The sequence below is a fragment of the Mus caroli genome, unplaced genomic scaffold, assembly GCF_978045245.1.
Source record: "Mus caroli unplaced genomic scaffold, Mus_caroli_1 scaffold_17, whole genome shotgun sequence".
Lineage (NCBI taxonomy): Eukaryota > Metazoa > Chordata > Mammalia > Rodentia > Muridae > Mus > Mus caroli.
This window is the reverse complement of record NW_028227272.1, coordinates 60,714,849-60,739,212: the sequence shown is the minus strand read 5'-3', so window position 1 is coordinate 60,739,212 and position 24,364 is coordinate 60,714,849. Positions and strand designations below refer to the sequence as shown.

The window sequence follows — 24,364 nt, the reverse complement described above, 5'->3', positions numbered from 1 at the left end:
TCAATTCCTCAGCTAATTGAGACATCAGGTCCTTTTTTTAGAAGCCTCATGCAGTGTCCCAGCTGCATACAGAGTTGAACCATCTGTTCTATGCTAGGATGTGGTAACTCCACCCCAGTCATCGTGATTCAAACCAGAGTAGTGATCTTCACGGGCCTTTAAAACAAAACAAGCACAGAAACAAATCTCAATGTGATTAGCCTGAGTCTAATCAGAATTGGGTTCTCAGTTGATTTGGACTCTATTCCAAGTGATCTTGTTCATCCTAAGCCCCTCACTTCCCCGTGTCATTAACATCTAACAACCCTCTGCCTCGGTCTCTGGGAACCCAGTAGTTTAAGAATAAGCTTGTCTTCACTCGAAAGTTCTGTCAGAAGTCTTCTAATTGTTCCTAAGATTTCATGTTTACCTCTTTAATTTTTTTATTATTATTTCATACTTGTAGACACCAGTTAATTAAACAAATTTCTTCATTAAAATAAATAAACCAGGGGATCCTCTAAAGCAGCCCACTATCTGTTATAGACTTGGGCTCTTCCAGTTCCAACAAAGAAATTTTTCTAAATATTATCACTAGTAAATTATAACCAATCATAATGTTGCCTATTTTAGAATTAAACATTTGGTTATCCTCAAAACTAAATAGTATGTCCTGGACATTCAAAAGTATTTAGAAACATAATGGAATAAGGAGTTTCTCAAACTATTTTTGGCATTATATGAGGAAAAAATCTATTTTCTGCATGTGGTTTATTTTTAGTTCCTCTGGCATGCATTTTTGCTAATTTTAGGATCAGACAAATACTTAGAACACAAAGCACATATTTTCAGATATAAATTGGTAAATACTGCATTTCAAACTTGATCTCAGACCTATTTATCTGTTTAGGAATTTGAGCATGTTATGTTTCAAGTGCAAGAGACTTTTTAAAAAATGAATATATATATATATATATATATATATATATATATATATATATACATATACATACATATACATGCACACACACATATGGATGCCCTGCAAATTAATTTATTTTATATTTAAAATGTAGTCAAATATTCCAGCAACAGTGTGCCTCCTATGCAAAGCAAAAGCACAGACTGAAAACTCATCAGACATACACCCCAATCATTCTCACAGCCTTGAGTCAGAAACCGTGATTTCTTAGAGGAGACTTGCTGGATCTGAAGTGGCAATCACTGCAAGTTCTCATGGCCTGGCAGAAGACATAAAGAAAGAATAAAATACCAGAAATTATTGTCATAAGCTATGCTAATATGCATATATAAGTATGTATAAGAGACTGGATCCAACACTTTACAAGAGAGAAGAGCTCTTGTACACAGCTTTATCTTTTCTGTCTTTCATTATATCTTATATTGACAATTTATAATCTAGAGCTTAATCAACTTCAAAGGCTCTTTATGTTTTAGATGCAGCCTTTTGCAAACACCAAACTTTCCTATGCAGAGCTTTAATTAGAAACCTTACATTTACCCCATAGATATCTCAAGCCCATGGTTTATGGTAAAATGCTTAAGATTCTAGTTAGACAGCAGAACGTTTTCAATAATGAAGAAATATATATTTATATATGAACTTGAACATTAATTGGGAAAATGACAACATTTCCACTTTATGAATCTATGTAATAAACATTTCTGAACCAGTGGTTCTTAACCTTCCTAGTCCTGCAACCCTTTAATATAGTTCTTCTTATTTCATTGATCCCCAATCATACAAGTATTACATTGCTACTTCATAGTTGTTATTTGCTAGTGTTATAAATCATGTAAATATCTGATATGCAGGATATCTGATATGTGACCCACAAAGGGATCATGACCCGAAGGTTAAGAACCATTACCTAGCTGTACTGTTTTTCTCATTCCTCTTGCTCTTTGCAGACTTTAAGATGTGACTATAAATTGTGACTGTAGTTTCCAGATTTTATAACTATTTTGAAATCTTCAAAATTCAATAGTTAAAATGTCTGGATGTTTACGATATTTAGGACTCGGACACCCAAGTTTTGATCCCACTCTGATGGGCACCATTTATGTTCAGTGCACTATATTTTAGAATGCTTTTTTTTCTTAACTCTACTTATTTAGTTGAGAAAATGTCTATTTTTAACTATAGACTTCAAATGACATATTTTTTCTCTTCTAAAATATTTTAATTATACATTTGGTTTGAGTTTCGTTATTTTTAACATAGAGTGCTGAAGAGAATTTATCTTTGAAAAGAATTGCACGAAAAAATATGTTCTGTATCCTATCAAAAGGTAACTAACCAGCATGAGTAGATTGAGCAAAGTTGTAATATGCCTGCCTTGAAGACGGAATACTTACAATGTAGTCAAAAGCCACAGTAATAAAAAGAAAGAAATGACACACCGGTGATCAGTGAGATGTGTTGGCACACTGGCTTCACTAACGCACTAGGAAACAGGGGAAGGAAGACAGTAAGTTTGAGGATAGCAGGGAATACATTCTGGGGAATACGTTTGTTCATGATTTCACTTCTCATGGTTTCAGTAACCTGACATTAACTGTGGTTTGAAATATTAATGGAAATTCCAGGAATACACAATTCATACGTGTTAAATCATTCATGTTTCTGAGCAGTGTGATGAAATGCCACGATATCCCTCTCTGACCCACCTGGGATTTGAATAATTTCTTTGTACATCATCTTTACACCCTTCATTGCTACCAGTTTGTTGGTTTCATAGTCCATTATATCTAATGTAATATTTTTTGCCTGCTTTATAAATTAAGACTCTTTATATGTTTACATGCAAAGTAAAAAGTGTTACAGGAAGTTTAGATGTCAACTGATGAAGTCAGTCAAGACAGTGGCCATAAATGCTAAATGAGGAATACAAATTTGTTGTTAAAACTTTATGTTTGAATAAAGAGCAATGAGTAAGAGAGCAGTAGTTGTATTGTGGCCTTAAAGGAAGAGTTAAATTATAATGAGTTGTCCATCCCACTGTGGACTACATTTGTGAAATTGTTTTGGACATTAGAGTGTTCCAATGTCAGCTATTTAAAAACACAGATGTCTGGGCTTTTCTCTTGGAATTTATTATCTTGTAACAATTAAGAATTCCTTTACAGTTGAAATTCAGAAAACAAAAAAGAAATTCTGAGACTTTGAAGACTTTGAATAATCAGATAGTGGATATTCCACTTGCTTCGTAAACAGACATCTCCTTTGAATGCTCAGAAGTGGAAGTTCTGGAAAACGTTGGGATGAAATGTATTGAACCCAATATGGAGACAATGATAAGCTTTGACCTAAAGCTAGAATTAAATTAAAAGAAAGTATGTCAGCCTTCAGAATGTGGTGATGGTGGCATGCCAGGAAAAGATAAAGTGTAACCCTAACACTATTCATGGGGTACACCAGAAAATAGTAATGTGTGGACCAAAGGAGACATTCCATAGAATGACAAGTTTCTAGAATGTTGATTTGGGGTGGCATAATGGCGATCATACAGCAATGAAATATTATGCTAAATCAAACCCAAGAGTATTTATGGGTTTAATAGAAATGTTCATGTCTGGAAAACACTGCAAAGGAAATGTTCTTAAGTGGGCGTTGTAATGAATGGTAAAGAAAACTAAAAGGGTAAAGATTTTAATGGCACATCTGGCTCACCGGGAAAAAAATATCTTTCAATCATTTATTGTATAATATTTTCCCATAGAGATAATTTTTTAAAGTCTTGGCTCACATGGACAAGAAATACTGAGCCCTTTTTGTTATTACTTTAACTTACACAAACTCTTGACCACAGAGATACCTCAGAAGTTCATTAGAAATTCCCAAACTCAGAAAGAGGAAGGTCCCAATAAAAACAGACACACCAAACCTGGTCATTTGGGACTGTAATTTTGGAGTTTCGACTTCCTGATTCTAAGCAATGGCTGTATGTTAGTTACAGAATAACAGTACATGAAGCTCGAAAAGCATCATGGTCCAGATAACGGACCTTCTCCCTATCTGTCTTCAGACTTGGTGTGCACCAGTGTTTACTTTAAGTCTCATACAAGTCACAAGCAAAGCATGCCCGATCTCTTATACAATCATTTCACACAGGAAGAATTTTCCCCCCAGGCAAACTCTTTGGAACAACCAAGTTATAATTCACTTTTCTGTTATTTCGGCACAGGGAGCCAATGATGTAGGTTACATTAACAATGAATCCATTGTCTATCTTCTACAGATGATAAAAAGCATCATTTAGAAAGAGTTCTTTTCCACCTTTAGGCTAAGGTTCAACTATAAACTAATATGAGTTTTATCTGCCTGAATTCAACATTGCACGTTGCTGAATCAAAGCATCTTTTTGTTTTGACTGGATCTGGAGGAAAACCATCCAGAGAGTCAGTCAACTTCAAATTTCCCTAAAGTTGTGTCTCCTCAGAACACAGATTGAAAAACACTTTGATATAAGATTCATAAGCCACATGTTATCAGAAAATAAACAGAGAAAATATCTGTCCAGGTGCCTGTCATGACCACAACACCTATTATTTTCATGGCTAATGAACAAAAAGAACCATGCTCTAATCCACTGTAGCACAAGTTAAGAATTTATTACTATTCACTAACATATAAATCTAGGACTACTTCATGGAAGACAGTTATGTGATGGATGAAGCTGGCCCTCTGTACCAACCTTAATACACTGTGCTTGTGTTTTTATTCTTTTTTTTTTAAGGGTGAATATAACCAACATCAATTAATCAAGTTTATTATTATAATATCTTCTAATTTTTTGTTTTATAAAGGACTCACATACTACTAATAAAAGAATTAAATCCCATTGGCAAAGTTTTCTGTGCTACCTGCTTCAATATTCTAAATTCTGAATGAAATACATACAAATGCATAGCCTTTATATTTTAATGTGCCCGAATTAGCTTAACAACTGGGCCAATTTCTAACTTCCAGGTGGCTATCCCACTTCCCTCTGATAATCCTAAATTATCACTTACTACATTCTGCATTCTACCTTGCTGCCCAGTTGGGCAGCCCTCTTGGGCCGCAGTCTCTCCTATCCTACATGGTGGTTATGCCACTCTGCCCTGCGCCTTCTCAGGCTGGTTGCATTGTGTAATCTCTCTCCTTTTCCTTGTCCAGGGATGACTTGGTGAATCTCTTTCTCCTTCCCCTTTGATTCCTAGCTCAGGACTCCTAAAAGTCCTGCCTCTGTCTGCCCTGCCCAGCCACTGGTTGCTGGTAAATTTATTTACCAATCAGAACCAACTAAGGGCAGGATCCTTCAATGTCATATGTGTAGATGTGTTGACTCTCATTCAATCAATTTAAGTGACCCAAATTAACATAAGAATACAAGCAGCATTAGGCCAAACTGACTATAGTTGTTCCTTATAATAGCACAGCTAGACGCACCTATTATCTTCTTTACAAATACCAGTGAAACACTTTCATATATCAAGACATATTGCAAAGTAAGGAAAACTTATTAAAATCACCTTTTTTTTTTCAAAAATTTTCTGTACTTACTGGTATTTCTTTTCCTCAAAACACTATTTACTAATAGCTGTTTTCATAAAACCTTATTAAAGTTATCAGTATCCAGTCTGTCCTCTTAATAAATGAATAATTTTAATTATCTTTTTTAAGAATATGTTTAAAAACACACTTAAAATCGTATGCAAAATTGTGAATGCATTCCTTAGTCACCAATACTTTGCCTATTCAACATTTTTGTAAGGAGAACACATATTAGAGACAGAATTTTGGGTTTTGTACCTATGAAGCAAGTAACCTATCACTGACTTTATCCTCAATTTCCAACAGAAAACAGAGGATTCGGAAGATTAGTCAAACTGATTCTGTAATATAAATTACATCACTACATTATTTACATAAAAGAATAACTTTCACAATTTGAAAATTAGCAATTAAAACCACTCACCATTCTTACCTGAAAACAAATATAATATAATTTAAATATAATTTAAATCACTTTGCCATTGATATTATAAACTATCTTAGAGGACATGAAATATGAATAAACTATAGTTTAATGTGTAAACTAAAAATGCTGTAAGAAATTTTTTAAAAAAACGTTCTCATAAAATATAGTGTCCATAGCACTTCTCTTCCTGCCTAATGTTATAATATCTAATCATTATTTACAAGGAGAAAAAAAAACAATTTCTGTTAATTATTTATTAATACTAAAATATTGATGAGCCTTGCCTAAGTGTAATGAGCTTTCAGCTGGTGAACTGGGCTGAACTGGGCTGCAACTAGCCAGCAGAAGGGGTGAGTATTTAGAGAGCTGAAGAAATGACTTAACAGGGGTCTAAAAGCAGCAATCAGAAAAGGTTCATTTAACATAGAGATGGCACAAGCTTCAAGCAATTGCCTCGACTTAAGTAAGTGTGGGATTACAAAAGGCTATTTATTACAGTCCAAAGAGGCCCTGCAGCTTGTTCAAAAACCTTTGAAGAAATCCAACAGTTACAAAGCCTTGCTAACTTCAGAAGCAGTAAAACTTGGACAGACCCCCAAAACTGCCTACAAATGCTTTCATTACAAAAAGTTAATACAACCCGCATCACTTTTCCTGGACCCGAATTATTCTCTCTCTCTACTATTTACAAGGAGCAATACCAAACCTGCTTATTTTCCAAAAGTACCTTGACACGTATTTTAATCATTATGAACTACAGTGTAGCTTCATGACGATATGGGATTGAATGTAAAGCTTCTTGTGTTTAAATAGAAAGGCTTTCAACATCAGCCGTCTTTGAAATGCTCTGTAAGCTGATATTAAAAGTTATGGTGTTAAAAATTTTCCTTCAGCACAGAAACAAGAGAACTTCCTCTACTATTTGTATAAGAATTAACTATGGTTCCAAGGACATTGAAGGGTATATTTTTATTAGTGGATGGATTACGAATTCATTTTTTTGTATAAGAGTTAAGTAAAGAAAAAATAATTCTCAGATATTTGATATAGCTGTTTCTAACATCTGCCATAAATATTGAATTTGTTTGTCAATTATAATGATTACAACATGTTTTGTTTGAAATCAACTTCAGAGCAGCAAAAGTAGGAGAGGAGGCCAATTTGCGAACTAAAGCAGAATCTTGAATAGATAAAGAGTAGGCCTGAAAGATAGATGACTGTAATTGATGTAAAAAAAAAAAAAGATAACTATTTCTTGCTGAGAAAAAAAATACAAGAAAATCAATTGATGCTTTCATCTTGAAAATAAAACCTAGTTTTACCTAAGCAAAATAATAATAATAATAATAATAATAATAATAATAATAATAGTACCAAATAAAAACTCTATTATCTTCATTCATATGGGTTAACAATACATTCATTAGAGCAAAAGTCAATATTGGGATTTATTATAGCAATAGTTAATATTGTGATTTTTACACATGAAAGAGAGAGAAGGGTGGAAATGGATTCCAATGGTTGCTAACTGAAGTGGGAAAATGATGACTACTGAAGGAAAGAAATAACCATGGGAGGTACTTATAGATAGGAGAAGCTTGAATGAGAAATTTGCTATGAGAATTGTTATGTGATGGCCACAGAGGCATCTAATTACGAAACAATATGGAACCCAGTGATTTCACTTTAGGGGGAAGACAAACATTCTCTTCAAATAGTTTGACTCTGTTTGCTAAGAATTTATTACTGCTTTTTATCATTTGTCAGTATAATTGCAGTGGCACGAAACATCTGATACAGCTATACCAACCAGGTTATAATGACAACAAAAACCTTACACTGCTCACTCTTGGATGATGTTAGAAAATAGTATTTTGAGAAGTCAGAGGCAAATAAAATCAGTTCAGATTTCTTTAAGTTTGATTCAAATGATCCACAGAGGTAATCAAAAAATGGGGGAGGGCAAGTTTCCATTTGGAGTTAAGTGAACTAATAAATAAGGAATAAAAGAAAAGAATACCAGTTTTGTAGGCCTGGAAAAGGCTGATATCATCAAAGTTAAACATTGCTAAAAGAATTAAAACTTGCTTCTTTCATAATGAGAAGACTTCAGTGACTAGTGCATTTAAAACGTCCTGAGCTTTTGTTTGTTGTTTATAATGCAGAGTGTTATACTCCAGTAGGGCAAATGCCATTGCTCTCAGTAAAGCATTTCAGTTGTCTATTGAAGTAAGACTTGAAATAAGGACCTGGATGGATAGAATGTACTTTTCTTCTCAAGAAAGGATTCTAAGTAGGAAATCACTTCAAATATACATCATCTTACATTAGAAATGAAGATGCCTACATAGATGGATTTCTATTTCCATTTCATGATTTGAATAACATATGTAGAATCACCATTAAATAAGATATCTCAAAATATCTTCCATGTGTAACACATAGCAATCTTTGTATTTATTATTAAATAATTCTTTAAAAAATAAAATTTAGAAGTAGAAGATTATTTCTTGGCCATGCATTTTTATTCATGAGATTTTTGTTCGTCAAGATATACTGTAATATGTTGTATAGCCTGTTTAATGTATAATATACTAAATATTACCATTACCTATGGATATCATGGGACTCTGTGCACATAATGGATTCCAGTCCACTTCCAGAGTTGCACATGAAAATGTTATCAATGAGCTGAAGAATCTGGCATTAATAACTTTGCAACATTATAACAAATAGGTAGTTCTGATGTTTGGTTCCATGTTTTAATACATCAAACATACTTCACTGCTTACATTATAGTAGCGGATTGAAAACATCTGCTTCTTTGCCACTAGTCTACCAGCAGCAGAAACTCTCAGCTCATTTTCCATGGGCTTTCGTGCATCAAGGCTGCAATCCAGCTGCTAGAGCAGCTCAAGAGGCCAGAATAATACTCAAGAGCCCTGGAAGTGGAAATAAAAAGTCTTGCCAAAAATTGGAGCAAAGGTAGACTCCCCGAGTTTGTTGTCATCTCGCTGTGTTCTTACTTCCCGCCCACTCACTCTCTCCTCCCTTTATATATTTACAGCTCCATCACCAGTTGTGACAATTAAGAAAGATCGGACTTCCAGAAACAGTATCTCTTTATCTTGGCAAGAACCAGAACATCCAAATGGAATTATCCTGGACTATGAGGTCAAATACTATGAAAAGGTGGGGGAAAGATGTAACAGAGTTGTGTTGGATAGGGGAAAACCCTATTATTTCAAGAGCTATATTCTTGCAAATAACATGCTTGCTTATCAGTGGTAGAGCTCTGGTCATGTGACCTCTCTGATTTCTCAGTAGAAGAAATTTGGCAGTCATCTTGTCAATTCCTATCGATTTTACAGCAAATAGTAACCTCAAAGATGTCACTTCCAAACGTGAGCCAGTTAGTAATGACAATAAATATGGCATTTAAGTCTGTTCCCATCAAAACTCGTGCTATGTTAACACTTTGTTGGTGGTTCCTCATTCAAAAGCTGATGCATATCAACTTTTAAAATATTAGGTCATACAGGACAAAACTTCCAGGCATAAATTCAATACTCATATATATGTACAGCACACACATATATATGCATGTATATATGCATATATATATATATATAATGTGCTTATTTTAACATGCAGATATGAACTTAAAATTATCTCCAAATAAATATTTTGAATGTTTTACTACAACTTTTCCCAAATGATTTATATTTTTAGACTCATTTTGCTGAAGAGAATAAACAGGACCTGTTTTCAAGTGTGAGAACGATGATTCTAATTCTTGAATGAGTAGATGAGTGATGTAAAAATAACCCCAACTCTGCTCATTAATATAGTAGCTCAAATATAATCTAATCAGTATCTTTAGTTAATGATTATCTGCAATTAGGGTCTAGAGGGATGGCTCATTTGATAAACAGTTTGCTGTATAAGCATAAGGTCCATAGTTAAGATCCCTAATAAAACATAAACATCCGAATATAGGAGTGTGCCAGTTATCCCTCCAGAACATGGGAGGTGGCTGTACCAAGATACCCATGCCTCATTGGTCATCTCATCTAGCCAATCAGTTAGTTCAATGTTCAGTGAGAGACACTGTCTCAAAGAGAAGATGGCAAGCATGAGGAAGACAGTGTCAACCTTTGACATCTGTAGGCACATAAGCAGAGCACGTAAACAGTCAAAGAAAAGGGAAGTAAAAGAATTATCTGTCTAATTACCACAAGAACATAGCCTAGAAGGAAAATAAACTTCTGTGTGTGTGTGTGTGTGTGTGTATATATATATATCTATATATATATCTATATATATATCTATATATATATATTCATTTTTTATAACAATACTTCATTAAAGGGATTTTAATATGTCATGTAAGCCTCCTAGAGAAGTTGTCTTTGGTAAATACTTCTAGACTTTGATGTTAAGATATTAAAAATATTCAAGTATAATCAATTAACATGTGCATTAATTATAATGTACATTCAATGTGCATTCAATGTAACGTAAAATTGATATATTGAGATAAATAATTCCTACTATTAAAATACAATATTATTAATATTTTTAAAACTAGTAAAATATTTACTCTTGAATATTCATGGAATATCTCTTCTCACTTTAACTCAAAACAGGTAGGTTTTGTAAATATAATCTTGTAATTACACTGAAGTTCTTTTCAGCATTAATTTTGAAGAGAAGGTATTTTTACAAGGATATTAGGTAAGGATGAAATCTATCTTTTCTGTTTTCTGTGCAAGAGGTAATTCATCCCATATGAGTTAGAAAGTTTGATAACGTACCCAAAGAATGAAATTATTAATGTGACTTCAGTAAGCATCTTATACTTCAAGACAAAATGTTGAAGAATTTAGTATGATAGTATTATAAGGGTTTGGTTTTAACATGATTTTTTTTCTCTACTTCAAAGCAGGAGCAAGAGACGAGTTATACTATTTTGAGAGCAAGAGGCACAAATGTTACTATCAGTAGCCTCAAGCCAGATACTATTTATGTCTTCCAAATCCGAGCTCGGACAGCAGCGGGATATGGAACCAACAGCCGCAAATTTGAATTTGAAACTAGCCCAGACTGTATGTATTACTTCAGTTTTTGATAAAATGTGGGGCGTTGCAAAAATTAAAAAGTGTCTGATCAGTTATTCTCAGCATTAGGCAAAGGTCATGCACTGAAGGTGTGTTGAGAGTATACTTAATAAGTTGCACATTCTTGTATATATCATTTTGAATTGATGTGAACATATATCTGTGGCCTTTTCTGAATTTCAAATTATTTTTTTTCTAATTTATCAAATGATTCATATTTTCTATTAGCCAGAAACTGTAATAGAAGAACATTATTTAATGTGATAGCATGCTGCTAACACCTGCCAGCCCAGATATTCTAAATTCATTGCATGATTTAATAAACTCCATAAAAGAAACTTACTGATCCATGAGGTTCTTAATTTTGTCCTAATTCTTAATACAACCAGTACGTAATTTTGTTTAATTAAGAGCAAATAATAATTTTAACATTAGTTTTGTTTTAATCCTTCATACATTCAATGTTATAAACTAGAGAATATTAGTTTAAAAGTTTTAATATGTGTATATAGCTTCATTTATATTCATAAGAAATTGGAATAATCTGTCCATGTCACTCAAAGGTAGATTAAAATGTGTCTATAACTGGCAAATATATTTCTCAATAAATCTACCTTTCTTGAAATGTATGTTTCTTATTTTAGAAGTCCACTGCTAAAATAGAATCGTTGAAAGGGTAGTGATAATTACTATAATGCTAATATATAATAAATATAAGTTAAATTTATTTAACAGAGTAACAAATGAGATTATAATTAAATGAGAGGAAAATATGAATGTGTTTATACATGTGTATGTGTGCATTTGTGTATTAATACACTGGGGAATACTTACTCAAAAGTATTCATAGGACAAAAGTAGTTAGTGTATCTGTGGGCCATAACCCATGGAACAATGAGACTTAATGATACGAACTATTTTTATAAGAGAAGATGATTTAATATTTCTAGTGAATAGGTGTCATTTTAATTATAATAGAAAAAACACATAGCCACAAACAATTTTATACAGCCAAAGCCACAATTATCAAAACAGTCCTTCAGGAGGATCAAAGGCCCACACCAGTGAGACCAATATTATCCTAGAAAGAGCTCCAATGCCCAGAACTCTACTGAAGAGAAACCTTATAATCTGTTCTGACCATTCTAATTTGCCATTTTCTCTGGCAGTTGCATTTTCTATTTTCCAAATATTTTTGTCCAACTGTGAAATCACATTATTATGGGTATGATGATATATTTATGCCTAGTAAGAAGTCACAGGACTTAATAAAAGTGTTGAAGTCAAAATGATAAATACTTTATAAAACACTTTTTGTCAAGTGGCAATGCTGTAGCACGAGGAACTCCAGCTTCTTTGAGGTGCTGGACTTCACTTACTGCTCTTTAATGTCACTGATTCCCATGGTATACATTGACAATACTACTTGAGCCATCATTCACAAACACCCAATTCTATCTCTAGGGAAGTCTCCTAAGCCTCTTGTAAGGAAATAGGCATGAAGAAACTTCTCTCTGAAGACATGGCAATATAATGTACAATGTCATGGAATCCCCATGAACAAAGCTTAAAATCAATTGGAAAATCTTAAATGATGGTCATGAAAGTAATTGCAAAATGACATTAGCAGTTCTTCATCTTTTGTGCATTTTGTGCAGAAACCATATTTTAGTATCAAAATGTCTTGTTTTGAAAATAATTACAAATTATCCTTTCAAGCTTATAAAAGAGCAATATAGCAAGGCAATTATCTTTTGTTATTCTCTGACGAGTAGTTAGTTCTGATCAGCATTGCGGAACTTCATCCTGTTATGGTGTTACAGGAAAGTCAGTTCTATGAGGTAATACAATTACACTATATTAGGAAGCTTTGAGTCACTGTGACTCACACCTGACAAAGAGTTTAAAGAAGGAACAGTTTATGCTCACAGTTTCCTAAGGTTCTGTGCAGAGTTGGCTGGTTTGTTAGTGTAAGCTTAGGGGTGGGGGCAGAACCTGGTGTTAGGAGATGGGGATGGGACGCTACTCACCTCATGACTGAGAGGAAGCAGAGACACATAGAAAGGAGAAGGCTAGAGGCCAACTATCCTTTCACACCAAAATATCAGTAACCCACTTCATTCCACAAATCCTTACCTCCAAGAACAGGACAGACCCAATAATACCATCCAATAATACCTTCAATCTATGAATCTGTCAGCAGATTAAGTAAGCCATTTCGTGTGTTTGTGTGTGCTCACGTGTGTGCATGTGTGTATGTGTGTGTGTGTGCGTGTGTGTACATGTGCGTATTCGAGTGTGTATATTACTGGAATGTAGGAAAGAAATTATTTCTCCCAATTACAATTCCTAAAACTGAAAAATCCTAGAAGAAAGAACTGGAAACTGCTGGCCTGTAAGGATCTTCTGGATCCTCATATGGTAGAAAAAAATTAACACAGGTTAAATAGGATGACTGTTGTTTCTTACATAGCAGGAGTCTGAACATACACATATGTCCAGGATATATTTACCTGAACACTTTAGAATCCTTGGAGGCCAATGGATATTATCACTATTCCCAGCGATGGGATGGGAGCCCCAGTGCTATTATATGAGGACACCTGAATGACTCAGATCATGTTTGCCCTGTTCTTGTCATTCATTGTAAAAGAATCGAGGTGGTAAATTAAAATTTTGGAAGGGATGAATAGAGACTATAATACCAGAATGGCAATCGCAGAGTGGGATCATTATATGAAAAACAATGTATGCTAAGACTATTTCAGAGATTGTGAGGTTCTTTTGTGACTTCTTCAAAAGAGAACTGATATAATGAATTAAGAACTTGCAACCTGACTGGTACTGTATAAATGTTTCATTTTTATTAATTTAGTAAACATACAAGTATATTAGATAATATAGCAAATGAGAAGGATGCTAGACATGCTGACTCAAAAGAATGAGCAAGTGCTTAATTTTCTCCTATGTAGAAAACGACACTAATGTGAACAGCTTAATTAGAATGTGAGGAACACACCAATTGGACATTCAATACCAAATGGCCTTTTCTTAATGGATACATATAAGTAATATTGTATGGACTGAGAAGGTTATATCTAGGAATATATGTATACATGCATAAGTGCACATAATAAAAATTAGTTAAAAAGAGGCTATGAATTTGAAAGAGAACAAGGGGGTATGTATGTGGGAGTGCTTAGAAGAAACAATGTTTGGCTTTGTATTTGTTTTTTTTTTATTTCAACAGCAAGCATGGTGTTGAATGTTGAACATTTTGGATGGCTTTAAGGGGCAGGATTATATTGTAGCAAAGTCAGAGATCCATCCCATGACTGACAGCGAGAGAGAAGGACCATTCTGTCTCCTTATCATTCCCTTTGCTGCTCTCATTGAGCTGGCCAAGATAAACTTGTGAACTACAAAACATCCACAGAATATTAAAGTTACTGCTCATTAAAAATTACATTCCAGAGAATGAAAAGCAGAGTGTCACCATGTGTTTATCAGTATTATGAAACCCAGGCTAAGCTATTTTACCAACTTATTATACACCTGTAGCTAGTAGATAGGAATGTATATGGCAAGTGGTTATGAAGATGGAGTTTCAGGAGTAAGAACTTTATGGGGAGGTATCTGATGCCTTAGAAGTGGGATGTTCTAGATGCCTGTGGATAGTCTCAGGCTAAGGTGTGTATCTGGCATACTGAAAAGAGGATGAGTAGAAAGGACTGGATGTGGGGAGCCTTCTCCTGCATACAGATTTGGAAGTCTCAACCACAACAACAAAGAGGCAAGGAGTAGAGATGACCCATTCTATGAGGGCTTTTGTGGTCCAGAATGCCCAGACTCCATAACTCCTGATTTTGTTCTATCTAGTCACCATGAAGGAGATGGCCTATGCCTGTGACTGCAGTGGACACTAAGGGGCAGCAGCTGGAGGCTGCCTGCTCACTGCCATAAAAATACCTGAGCCCAGACTCCACTCTATGACTAGCTCAGTGGTATAAGCAACAGGAGGATAGTGGAACTACATAAGGTGCCGAAAACCATTTACAGTATGGTATGACTTCCAGGCACACCCTAGGCTCGTTTGTCAGATGCACAGGAGACTGAACACTGCTGCTCTGCCCTGGTACTTACATTACATCATTTAACTGCTCCTAAGAAACACCTGAGCTTAGTTTGTGTGTGTGCTTTGTTTTAATAAGTCTTTAATTGAAAATAAAGATATTTTGTGCACTGTATTATGATCACAGTTTTCCATTCCTCATCTCCACCCAAAGCTCTGCCATCTCTCAAACTTTTCAACTGTCTTCTTTCTCTCTTTCTCTCTCAAGGAAACAGACAAATAGAAAAGTAAACAAACACACAATGATAAAATGAAATGAATGAACAAAAAGTAAATGAAACAAAGACAGAGCATGGGAAACACACACACACACACACAGATATGAATAATTCCTATAAAAACTGACAAAATTTAAATTGGCACTTTATAGGCAAAAGATCAGCAAGGATAAAAAAAAAAGGCCAAACAAAACAATATGAGATAATCTAGAAAAATCAATGGGTATGTTTCATTTTGGTCATCTACAGCTAGTTACAGTGCCTGGTCTTAATTAAGAGAACGAACATATTACAGAAAACCTTCCACCATTAGATTTGGTCCAGTAAAGGAGATAGTGCTGGTTTCTGAAGAAAGAGATGTCTCTCTCTCTCTCTCTCTCTCTCTCTCTCTCTCTCTCTCTCTCTCTCTCTCTCTCTCTCTCTCTCTGCCTCTCTCCCTTTCTCTGTCCCCCCCTTCCCCATTTTCTCTTTCAAGTCAAAATTTCATCACCTGTCCAATCAGGATTTACCAACACAATGACATATTACCTGGGTAATCTGAGCTTTCCCAGGACTGTGGGGATGGTAGAAAACCTCCAGATCATGATTCTCATAGACTCTGTATTATGTTAACCTCCAAACTTAGGCCCTAAATCTTAGTACCTGGTTTAAAATATACACTGAATCCTGAAAGTGTCAAAAAAAAATAGCAGAGTGTATGTGTAAGGAAAGTACAACAGACTGGCTTTGGAGAAGAAACATTTGAGTGATGAAATAAAAGAGAAGAAAGGTGAATAAAGAGAAATTCTGAATTCTAATCATAATCCAGAAGTCACATAGAGACAGAAAACACTATATAAAAAAGATTACCTGATAAATTGGATTTGATTGATCAGGTCTGAAATGAGGAGATGTCAGAATTTGTGGGTTTGATCTTTCCTAGTCAGATGTCCTGGGCTGAATCCAGGACCAACACCAACACTGGTAGTTTATAAGCAATGCCAGTCTTCACCCTGGCTACAAAACAAATAACCAGAACTTATTTCCCCACTCAGTGGCTTTTTATTTACACTACAGTCAAAACAACACTGGCCTTCCTCAAGATTCCCTAAACTTACTCTGTAATTGGGCAGATAAATATTTGAATCTGTGTGAAAATAGAGTGTCCACTGATGCTACTCAATTTAACTCAAAATAAGTCATTTTCAATTGTGTCTGTATGCCAATGAATGCTTATTATCAGGCATAGAAATTTGAATTTCATAGAATTGACAAATGTTATAAGATTTTGTTGTGAGTTTTTATACCTACTACATAAAGCAAAGCCTGTTTTGGATGTGAACTATATAAAAAAAATCTGGAAGTTGAATAGATTTGACTTTAGGGTAATTTCTTAATTAATTACTTAATTAATAATTGGTCTGTTTATGAAGACAGGAACCCCAGGAAAATTTCTTAGTGATGGGATGTACACAAACCATCATTTCATGACTTTTATATTTTGAAATTGTCTTGAAGCTAACAAAGTAATAACTGTATATACTTAGCAAATCCTCTATAATGTTTACATTAATATTAATATTAATATTAATATTAATCTAACAGTATGAGTGTGTCTTTTATTAGTTTCTTCATGTGTATGAGGACATGAAATACGTGTTCCTTGTCTGATTTGTTTCACTTAGTACAATACCCTAGAGCTTTATCTCTACTGCTATCAACCAAAATTCGCTTAGCCAAGAAATAGACATATCCAGTTCAAAAGAAGACTCTTCCCAAATTCACCTCGTTTCTTACTAGCAATTCTGATTTACTCAATGACTTTCATGCTAATGTGGACAGATAGAAACTAGCCCTAGATTTCACGATCTGGCACTCAAATAATTTATTATTAAACTTTAATTTTATTAATGAATAATGTCTAAAAAATATGAGAAATGTGTCCTTTTTTTGTTTTGTTTTTAACTGTGAATTCCTTCAGTGTTGGATTAAACTACAAATATATACCAGAATGTGGAGTGAATTTAAAAGTACGGCCATGTACCTGTCAGTCACACCAGTAATGTTTGTTCTCTTATTTCTTTCCTTCCACCTTGCAGCTTTCTCCATCTCCGGTGAAAACAGTCATGTGGTGATGATTGCTATTTCCGCAGCTGTGGCCATCATTGTCCTCACAGTGGTCACCTATGTTTTGGTCGGGAGGTGAGTTTGGTTCACTGAATGCTTGTCCATTATTGTGGTTTTCCTCAGTGCCCTGACCTGCTTTAGAATCTGAAGACTGTGTACTCAGAGAAGTCCCTTAAGAGATTTGGATGTTTATGTTTGAGACCCTTCTGCTTTTATTTTCTTTCATCCTTCTTTTTGTTCTTATTTCTCCATCAATATTGTTTAAACTTTGATATTATGTTTAGTACATTTCTTCCTTCTCTTTCTTTGCTCCCTCCAAAGCTTCTCATTTACACCCCACTTTGCTCCCTGTCAAATTCATGGCCTCTATTTTTTTCAGTTGTTGTTGCACATATGTGTGTATAAGATACAATATATCAAATATATAACATGTACAATATACAATATATGATACATAATGTGTATGTAATGTATAATATGTCATATGCAATATGTAGTATATAATATGTAAAATATGTGTGTATATGCACACATGCATGCACACACACATGTAGCATGTCTAGTAATCACATGTATACTTCCAGACTATTAGATTGGTATTAGATAACCAATTGGTATGCTCTTGCCAGGAAAATCACTTTTCCTCCTCTAAGTATTCCTTGGCACCTCTAGATTTCCCTGTGAGACTGCGGCCTCATAGTCTTTCAAGGGTCTACTTTAACATTATATCTATTGTTGGTGCTCTTGTCCAGCGCATGTTTAGGCAGTAATGTTGGTGGGACTTTATGGGTGTAGCTTCTGACCTTATAAGGAAGTGAAGTCTCCCAATAAGCCCCCCCCATCTCTATTAATTCTTACCCACACCCTCTAACTCAACTACTTCTCTTTTGACCCCACTCCTAGTTCCCACTTTCTTTTTCCAATTATCCCCTCAATCTTCAAATGACCCCAGATTCCTTGACACTTTCTCACCCCAAACACTGGTAAAAGGGCACTGCACTCATTACCAATGGAGACTCCACTCTTCATTCATTCTAACAGTAGTTGTTAAAAAACTACTATAAACACATTCTAAGGCCATTATAAAACCTGAACTGGAGGTGTCTGCCCAGTGGGGAGGCAACTCTACATAGCTCCTCATTAGGCAACCTTCCAGGGTACCTAGGGGGAAAAATGTAATATAGTGTCAGTAAACTTTCACTAAAGCATTTGATTGTTTCAGGGGAAAGCTTGAGTTGTGGGGTTTTATATATTCTGAGCATAGGTAGTGCATTTATATTTTGTTGCTTTGCCTCTAGGTTTTGCGGCTATCACAAGTCAAAACACAGTGCAGAGGAGAAGCGCCTTCACTTTGGGAATGGGCACTGTGAGTTTCAAAATTTTGTTTTAACATTTCAGCTTTTGCAGTTGCTGATGTATGATTGGGTAACCTCTCTTTGAGAAAAGGAATTCGAAAGTAGTCTCATGAGGAAAAAAAATAAGCAAATTAAATTGATTTTAGAACGAGGAATAAATCTAATGTTCTATATGAAATGTTTTCTCCATGGAGGTGTTTTAGAATACTTAAGAGTGATAGGTAACCTGTGGTTTTATGTACACATAATGTCTGTGATGAGTTCTAGGAACTGTAGTCATCTCTAAGTGGCTGAAATGCAAAGCTTAGCCTCAACTTCCTCATGACTACATGTCTGCTGAAGTCCAAATAAGAGCATCTTCTCTCTCTTGTCTGCCAAGTAAATAAAAATGACCACTTTTTTTTTATGTAATCCATTACTTTAGTTTGCTCACCAACCAGGAAAGGGCTTTTACAATAAACTATTTATTTTAAAGTTACATACCATCTAATTGGTAGGAAAGACAATATTTTCCCTCCTCACATCTATAACAACCAACTAGATCTCTATTAATAGTTTTCCAAAGAAATACACTTTTAGGTAACATGTTTTGCCTTGAACAAAGAGATGTATACTTTTATCTTCTCTGGTAGAATAAATCATCGAATGTGTCTGCTTTTTCCAAACTCTAGCTTCATTCAGGGGAGTTAGTACAAACCAATGCCCTTCAGAGAAGGTGCATGACCTCATGGAAGTTACCAGAAAGACTAGACTAATGCTTGCTTGCTCTGAAATACCTCCCTTGGATTAACAGCTACCTCGGCCTTTACCACGATCTTTTAAAACTTTCTTTAGATGGGCAGGATGCTTCCTATCAAACACTATTTCTGCATCTAAAAAATTCATTGTAGTTAAAATTCACATAAAATTCCATCTCCTTGTTTACATGTAGAAAAGCAAAACAATAGGTCAAAAAGAGGGAGAAGAATGCCTATGAAAATGTAAGTTTTTGTCTGGAAGCAGTGGAAGAGCTTGTGGAGGCAGTAGGTGTTATTCATTTCATCATCGAACTGAAATAAAATAATCCATTCAATGATAAAACACCAAAGCTTTACCTTAATTCAACCCCATACCTAGGCAGGTTATTCCAACCTAGGTTAAGTTAATTTACCAAATATACTTAGTGAATTATCAAGTTATAGGAGAGCAGCCTCCCGTTCTTTCGTAGTCTGACTAAATTAGGCAATTCTAGTCTTCTGAATCCACCTTAATGGATGGTTATTGTGAATACTGTCTATACTGCACCACGCTGACTTAGCTATTTTATGTCAATCATAACCCTTATGAATATGGACATTGATAATTATCTGTCACCAATTCTATGCAGATTCTAGTATTTTCCTCTTTTTATGGCCTAGTTTCTTAGTTTTTTTCCAATGTGCCCTATCCTTACAATAAACAAATTATTGAAAATGTATATTATCTCACTTTTAAAACCATAAGCAAGTTACATGCTTGTCATAGACTTTCTACCTCTGATTACTACAGCTGGCTTATTTCAGACCATTTATTTGGTATTACTTTAAAAAGCTCTAGCTATGAACTATTCCCCTAAGCCTTGTTACAAATCCTATAACATTGCTTCAAAAGAAAAGAAATGTGTTTTGCCTCTTAAGATCCTGTCTCCTTGCCCTCTCTGCCTGGACATTTTTTTTGCTGTCCTTAGGGCAACTCATGCTGGTAAAATGGAAATGTAAATTATTGTGTTTGCACAGAATGAACTGTAAAGTAGCACAGCTTAACACGTGTGCATGTGTTTATTATCTGGTTTTTGTGGCAGAGCCCAGTTACTCTGTATGGTGCCCTTAATTATTGGTGTGAAGGGATTACTTGCCTTGCAGCCCAAACCTCCTGGTTCCCAGAACATCAGGAATGAGCAGTTAAAAAAAATCAACAGCTCAACTCCCTAGTGTAGAGACCATTTTACTCAGGGCAGTGTGTTTGTGTTTATAATTTTTCACAAATGTCATGTGGACAGAAAAATCAATTTACTTTATGCTAATAGAAGCAAGTGTGATTGATTTTGGAGGGGAGAATGATTATTCAAGCTTTGTACCATTTAGTTCAACACATTTTTCTCCAAGTCCTACTTTAAAAACTCAATTTAGGACTTTTAAAAATAGTTGCATATTTTTGGTTAAATTTAAGACATTGCATGTCACATTTATCTTACATTTTTATAAGTTCTAATGCCAGCTACTCTCCCTAACATGAGCTTTATTCTCCAAATTTAACAAAGTCACAGATTTTCAATTATTTAATGAAAATAGTCAGCTTTCTGTCCAAAATGTTATTTTCTTTCTTAAGTAGAAATACCATACTCTTTTACTATTCAAAATTAGAGGCAGATAAATATACCAGAAAATCAGTAATTGAAGTGAGTATTTAAAGGTAAGCAAACCGAGTAACTCTAGAAGATCCTAACACGTATTTACTTCCTAAAATATTTTAGTTAATCATTGGTTCCCAAACCGAGAAATGTATAACAGCTTTCCATAGGCACAGTCTTAGTATTGATATTATTGGTAATTATTAGTTTAATGTTAAAAATGATAAATTCTTGTTTTAAAGGACGAGCCCACATCTGGTTTCACAGAAAATAATAAATGTTTCATAAAATAAATCAGATTTAAAAACACACACATACACTCTGAAATACTGTACTCATTGACTGATATTCCATTGTGCTGAGGGCTTACCCTGAGGACAACTCTGCTAATTATTTATTCCATTTCCAAACCAATCCTGATTGGACCAATGCATTGCTTAGTTATCTTTTTCTAAATGAGATGCTGCAATTATAAAGTAATTGTACGAAATTACATTGCCTAGTTTTTTTTTTCATAAAAGAATATGTTCTTCAACATTTAAGTGTAACTAAAAAGAACTATATCTTTTAAGCATACTTGGGCTCATATCAAAACAATATGATCCATGTAACCAAAATTGAAATCAGCTCTAATGTTAACAAAAGTTTTGTGGAAATCAATTTTCAATCCTTAATATTAGAGTGTGTTCACAGATTTAATGTATTTAAAACATTTTCTTTTGTAGATAATTTGTTTGAGCATTCCATATTCTCTTTAATGAGGTAGTTTTTCCAAATGAAAGGTATTTCATGATATTAAATGATATATAAATGATTTACCTTTTGGGGTTTTGATATTTTATTTACAGAAAGCCATGAAAATTTGAAATTCAGATTAATGGAATAAATAATTGAGTTTTGAAGTTACATTTATGACTTAGGTTTAAAATTGCTTCTCAGCCTAACAATTAAGCTTTTACACAGCATTTATGTTGCCTTTAGTTATGTTCAGAGTCATACATGATCTCAGTCTACTGATCGTATGCTGGTATGCACATAAAATGTAAAGCTTAAACGCCATTTTCCATGTAAGTGGTAAACTCATTTGTGAATACTTAAAACAACATGCATACAGTAGTATCAGAGATGTTCTGGTTTTCTTTTTAATGTTTTAATTACTTTGTACTCCCTTCTGATTCCTGAGCATATTCATGAATTTTGATTTTCTGTCAGACGGCGTACTGTAAAGATACTTGGCTATTGCAGCGCCTCTGAACCAGAAGTGTTTAGCAGCACAGTGGTTGGTTGGTTTGTGGCAGTAACTACCATACCCACTCATGCTATTGACCTCTTCCTCCTGCCATCTGCATTTCACTACCCCCTCCTAGGATCTTAGCAGAGAAAATACTTTATTGTGCTTCCTCTTTGTGCCCTAATGCAAACAACTTTCTTCTTACAATTAGTACATCTCCATGAGATATTTTTTTTTTTAATATTACAGAGTAGCCTACAGATCAATACAAATTAGTGTGATAGAGATTTTTTTTCAACGACTAAGATTTTGAAATTTGCTCAGTAAAATCATGCTTTTCTTTTTGTTGACAGTAAAACTTCCAGGTCTCAGGACCTATGTTGATCCACATACATATGAAGACCCTACCCAAGCAGTTCATGAGTTCGCGAAGGAGTTGGATGCCACCAATATATCCATCGACAAAGTTGTTGGAGCAGGTAACTAGCATGTCAATAGTTCTCCTACCAAACTAACAGTAAGAACACTACAGGAGGAACATGAGCTTGCTAGTAGGTGTACTACTGTGGAGACAGGCATTTTCTGATTTCATGATCAAAGACAGGCAATAAATAAATACAGCATTTAATGGAATGTAATTATTTCAAAGGTGCCAGACTTACAGACTCTCAGACCATGGCTGCCTTTTATTTATTGAGTTCCAGAGTCAGCAATAGCAGTGGCTAAAAGCTGATCATGTGTCACAAAGCTATTGACTAAATGGGGACAGCAGGATAAAAGTGAGTCTTACTATAAACAAAACTAGTCATTGTAAATCTTGACTTTTTTTACTTTAAAAGTGTCTTTCAGAGAACCAACAATCAAAAATAAAAAGGTGACCCATTTGACACAGATATCAGATGATCATTTTGAGAATATATTTTAAATAATGTAAAATGCATCAATTTAATACTCACCTCGTAGGTTTGACACACTTGGCACTAAAGCTCCCTGGAAATTTTCTGATAACCCCATGAAAGGAAATTAAAGAGTTTTCTAGTTTTACCTTCTAAGTTATGGCTCAATTTCTCTTTTTTCCTTATTATCTCCAAGTCTACAGTGACATATTCTAACCTGGATTTAAGAAATCAGTTGATTTCTCAAATATTGCTCTCTTGTTCCTGCAACCCAACAGGCCCTATAGTCATTACCATTGCTTACAAGCAAGGTTGATTATTCCTTCTTCACTCTGAGGTCTGTTGGTCTTTCCTGAAATCTGCATCACTCTCACTGCTTGAGAAATATGTGAAGGAGAGTTGCATCTTTTATTTTGGATTGCAAGTGGGTTTGTCAAGGTATAGCTTAATTCATTGCTTTGCAAACAATGGAGTCTGAATTCACAGAGTAAGTTAAAGTCAGTGGAGGTTAAAATTTCTTAAAGAGAAGGCAAAATATTTGTTGTGATGCAGCAGGGAATAAATAGGTTATTCTGCTATTTTTGGAGGTCAAAGTATTTATTTTAAAAAAATAAGTAAGTAAGTAAATAAATAAATAGATAAATAAATACATAAATAAGACGATTTTCTCACACCTCTCAAGCTGATACATCAGGTACCATATTTAAAAAACACTCAGCAATGTTTTGTTAATCAAAAAATACTTAATTGAAAAACACTTCAAGAATAACCCCTATTTTGTTACTACAAGATTAATGCTTACATGTGGTACAACACAGATCCAACAGTCTGTTCAATAATGGGATAAGACATTCCATGGGTGGCCCATTTTGTAGCAATGATAGCTAAAACAGAGTCTGAGAGCTCTATGTAAAGGGCTTCCATCAGAGGAAGCCTAGCATCCACTGGAATAATGGTAGGTAAATCTTATCA

General features: G+C 34.5%; 1 protein-coding gene across 2 annotated transcripts in view; it reads left to right on the top strand.

Moving 5' to 3' along the window:
• Window positions 1–24,364, top strand: part of Epha3 (EPH receptor A3) — a 306,595-nt gene that overhangs the window by 229,455 nt on the left and 52,776 nt on the right. Inside the window, exons 6-10 of one of the 2 annotated variants that reach the window (XM_021185614.3) lie at window positions 9,034–9,158; window positions 10,915–11,074; window positions 17,515–17,617; window positions 18,841–18,908; window positions 22,850–22,975. In XM_021185614.3, the coding sequence (XP_021041273.1) occupies window positions 9,034–9,158; window positions 10,915–11,074; window positions 17,515–17,617; window positions 18,841–18,908; window positions 22,850–22,975 (582 nt within the window). Of the gene's footprint in view, window positions 1–9,033; window positions 9,159–10,911; window positions 11,075–17,514; window positions 17,618–18,840; window positions 18,909–22,849; window positions 22,976–24,364 lie in introns of both variants that reach the window. The other variant, XM_021185613.3, reaches the window with a different exon arrangement.